Source organism: Gastrolobium bilobum, unplaced genomic scaffold (genome assembly GCF_033153095.1).
Source record: "Gastrolobium bilobum isolate Gb01-03AN ecotype WA unplaced genomic scaffold, APGP_CSIRO_Gbil_v1 utg5420, whole genome shotgun sequence".
In the NCBI taxonomy this organism is placed as follows: domain Eukaryota; kingdom Viridiplantae; phylum Streptophyta; class Magnoliopsida; order Fabales; family Fabaceae; genus Gastrolobium; species Gastrolobium bilobum.
In genome coordinates this window covers 435,701-439,114 of record NW_026898652.1, presented here as the reverse complement: position 1 = coordinate 439,114, position 3,414 = coordinate 435,701, and the positions used below count along the sequence as shown (strand labels likewise).

Below are 3,414 nucleotides of genomic sequence, written 5' to 3'. Positions count from 1 at the left end.
GTCAACAAAACTGGAGAGGTAGAGGACGTGGCTGAGGTGGAAGAGGCCGGTGGTCGAATCAAAGTAATATAGAATGTTATAAGTGTGGCAAGTATGGTCACTACGCAAAAGATTGCAACTCAGACAGATGCTACAACTGTGGCCGAGTTGGGCATTTTGCTAAAGATTGTCGAGATAAAAGAAGAGTTGACGAGACTTCAAACTTCGCTGCAGAAGGAGAATAAGATATGATGAGTTCTGATGTTAGCACATAGTGAAACTAGCTCGAAGAGTGATACGAAGTGGTACTTAGATACTGGTGCCAGTAATCACATGTGTGGTTACAAACATTTGTTCAAAGAGTTGAGAACGGTGGAAGCCGGACATGTCTCTTTTGGAGACGCGTCCAAAATTGTTGTGAAAGGTCGTGGTACGGTCTGTTTTCTACAAAAGGATGGACGGTTGGAATAATCCAGGATGTGTACTATGTGCCTGAGCTCAAAAGTAACATTTTGAGCATTGGACAGTTGATGGAGAAAGGTTACTCGGTTCTAATGACAGATCAAGTTCTACTATTGAAAGATAAACAAGGGCGTCTGATAGCCCGAGTTCAGATGGAAAAGAACAGAATGTACAAGCTGAGTTTGAGGAGCATGGAGGTCGACTGACTGCAAGCCGAGGTGGAGGATAAGATGTCTCTATGGCATCGACGGTTTGGACACCTTCATTACGGTGGTCTAGCCGAGCTGATGAAGAAGAACATGGTAGTGGGACTGCCAAAGATAAAAAATTTATGTGAAGACTGTGTGCTGGGTAAGCATGCAAGAAGCCCGTTCCAAAGGATGGAAAGATACCGGGCTAAGCAGCCTCTAGAGTTAATACATACCGACATGTGTGGACCCATAACTCCGGGGTCCTTCAGTGGAAAGAGATACTTTGTTTCGTTTATTGACAATTTCAGCCGTAAAACTTGGGTATATTTTCTAAAGGAAAAATCCGAGGTGCTAGAGGCCTTTAAGAGGTTTAAAGTGATGATAGAAAATGCAACCGGGAGATACATTAAGTCGGTCCGTTCTGACCGAGGTGGCGAGAACATTTCAACTGCCTTTAAAAGGTATTGTGAAGAACACGGGATAAGACGGTTCCTGACCGCGCCGTACACACCACAGCAAAACAGAGTTGCTGAAAGAAAGAACCGGACTATCTTGGATATGGTGTGTTCTATGTTAAAGACTAAGAATATGCCTAAGGAGTTTTGGGGAGAAGCCGTACAATGTGTTGTGTACGTGTAGAATAGATGTCTGCATTCAAGTGTGAATGATAAAACCCCACAGGAAGCATGGGGGGGTCTAAAGCCATCAGTGGCTCATTTCAAGATTTTTGGTAGTGTTATGTGTGCACACATATTGGACCAGCTCAGAACGAAGCTTGAAGATAAGAGTAAGAAATTTGTGTTTATTGGATATGATGAGAAGACGAAGGGATACAAGTTGTTGGATCCCATCAATAAAAGGGTGTTGGTAAGTCAAGATGTGAAAGTGAATGAAGAAAATGAATGAGACTGGAATAGTACATCCGGGGTCAATGTGGAACCCAAAAATATATCAATTGAGGTCAGACAACCTTCGACCCATATCTCGGCAAATCCTGAAGTCTCTGATGATGAAGAAGAGTAGAGACAACCGAGAATGAGAAGCTTGCAAGACTTGTATGACTCAACTAACGAAGCACATCTCGTTTGCTTGTTAGCTGATTCTGAGGATTTGAGCTTTGAGGAAGCTGTTCGAAATGAAAAATGGCAATCTGCCATGGAAGAAAAGATAAAAAGCTATTGAGCGGAATAAGACATGGGAGTTAGCCGAGCTACCAAAAGGAAGTCGACCCATCGGTGTGAAGTGGGTATATAAGAAGAAGATGAATGCTAAAGAGGAGATTGAGCGATTCAAATCCCGGCTAGTAGCAAAGGGGTACAAGCAGAAAGCTGGAATAGACTATGACGAGGTGTTTGCACCCGTAGTGAGGATGAAGTCAATCAGGTTGTTGATCTCACATGCAGCCCAGCTTGGATGGCTGATCTATCAGATGGATGTGAAATTGGCGTTCTTAAACGGTGTACTTGAGGAGGAGGTATATCTCGAACAACCTCCAGGTTTCATGAAAGTCGGACAAGAAAGAAAAGTGTTAAGGCTGAAGAAAGCTTTGTATGGGCTGAAGCAGTCACCGCGGGCTTGGAATACCCGTATTGACTCTTATTTCAAGAAGGACGGATTTGAGCAATGTCCATATGAACATGCCCTGTATGTGAAGAAGAAAGAAGGTAATATTTTACTAGTTGCTTTATATGTTGATGATCTAATCCTCTTGGGAAATGATGAAGGGATGATACAAGACTTCAAGAAGAAAATGACAAAAGAGTTCTAGATGACGGATATCGGTCTGATGAGATACTTCCTTGGTCTGGAAGTCACCAGACAAATCTGGGATCTTCGTATCTCAAGAAGCTTATGCAAAAGATATCTTAAAGAGGTTCAAAATGATAGATTGCAATCCAGTTTCAACTCCTATTGAACCTGGCTTAAAACTTTCGAAGTATGATGGAGGAGAAAGAGTTGATCCGAGTAATTACCGGAGTCTAGTAGGATGTTTGAGGTATTTAACTTGTACGAGGCCAGACTTGTGTCTAAGTGTTGGGATTATAAGCCGGTTCATGGAAGATCCGAGCTACACACATTGGAAGGCAGCAAAGAGGATATTGAGATATGTTCAAGGAACAATCTCACAAGGACTTCATTATTCGAAGTCAGACAAGTACAAGCTGGTGGGATATTCAGATAGCGACTGGTGTGGAGATGTTGATGACAGGAAGAGCATGGCTGGCTGTGTGTTTTTCATGGGAAACACAACATTCACGTGGGTGTCAAAGAAGGAACCCATTGTGACTCTATCTACATGCAAAGTCGAGTACGTTGTTGCATCCTGGTGCGTTTGTCATGCAATGTGGCTGAGGAATCTATTGAGCAAATTGGAGCAAGAACAAGTCGGCCCAACCGAGATCCGGGTTGACAACAAGTCTGCAATCGAGTTAGCAAAGAACCTGGTCAACCATGACAGGAGTAAGCATATTGATGTCAGGTTTCATTTCATCCGAGATCAAGTCAAGGAAGGAAAGGTGGAGCTCACTCATGTTGCAAGCCGAGATCAAGTGGGTGACATATTTACGAAGCCGTTGCCAACATTGCTGTTAGAAAATTTCAAGAAGAAGATTGGGATGAAGGATGGTCGAAGAATTTAAAGCTTATGGGGGAGTTTTGTTGGGATAAGTTTAAATTAAATAAAAGAAAAATAGAAAATGAAAGGTTTATGGTGAAGAGGTGTGTCCCTAGGTATCTGTTAGTGGACAATTAATATGTTTAGATTTCCTATGTTAGTCATTAT

The 3,414-nt window shown here is 42.4% G+C and overlaps 1 protein-coding gene across 1 annotated transcript; it reads left to right on the top strand.

Moving 5' to 3' along the window:
- The first annotated feature begins 2,512 nt into the window (after positions 1-2,512).
- LOC133318063 (secreted RxLR effector protein 161-like) lies at positions 2,513-3,271 on the top strand. The gene has a single exon (XM_061520004.1). It carries the CDS (start codon positions 2,513-2,515, stop codon positions 3,269-3,271), a length of 759 nt encoding a protein of 252 aa, XP_061375988.1.
- The last annotated feature ends 143 nt before the right edge of the window (positions 3,272-3,414 follow it).

Coding starts and splice junctions, on each gene's coding strand:
- LOC133318063 (XM_061520004.1), top strand. CDS start 2,513: ATGATAGATTGCAATCCAGTTTCAACTCCTATTGAACCTGGCTTAAAA.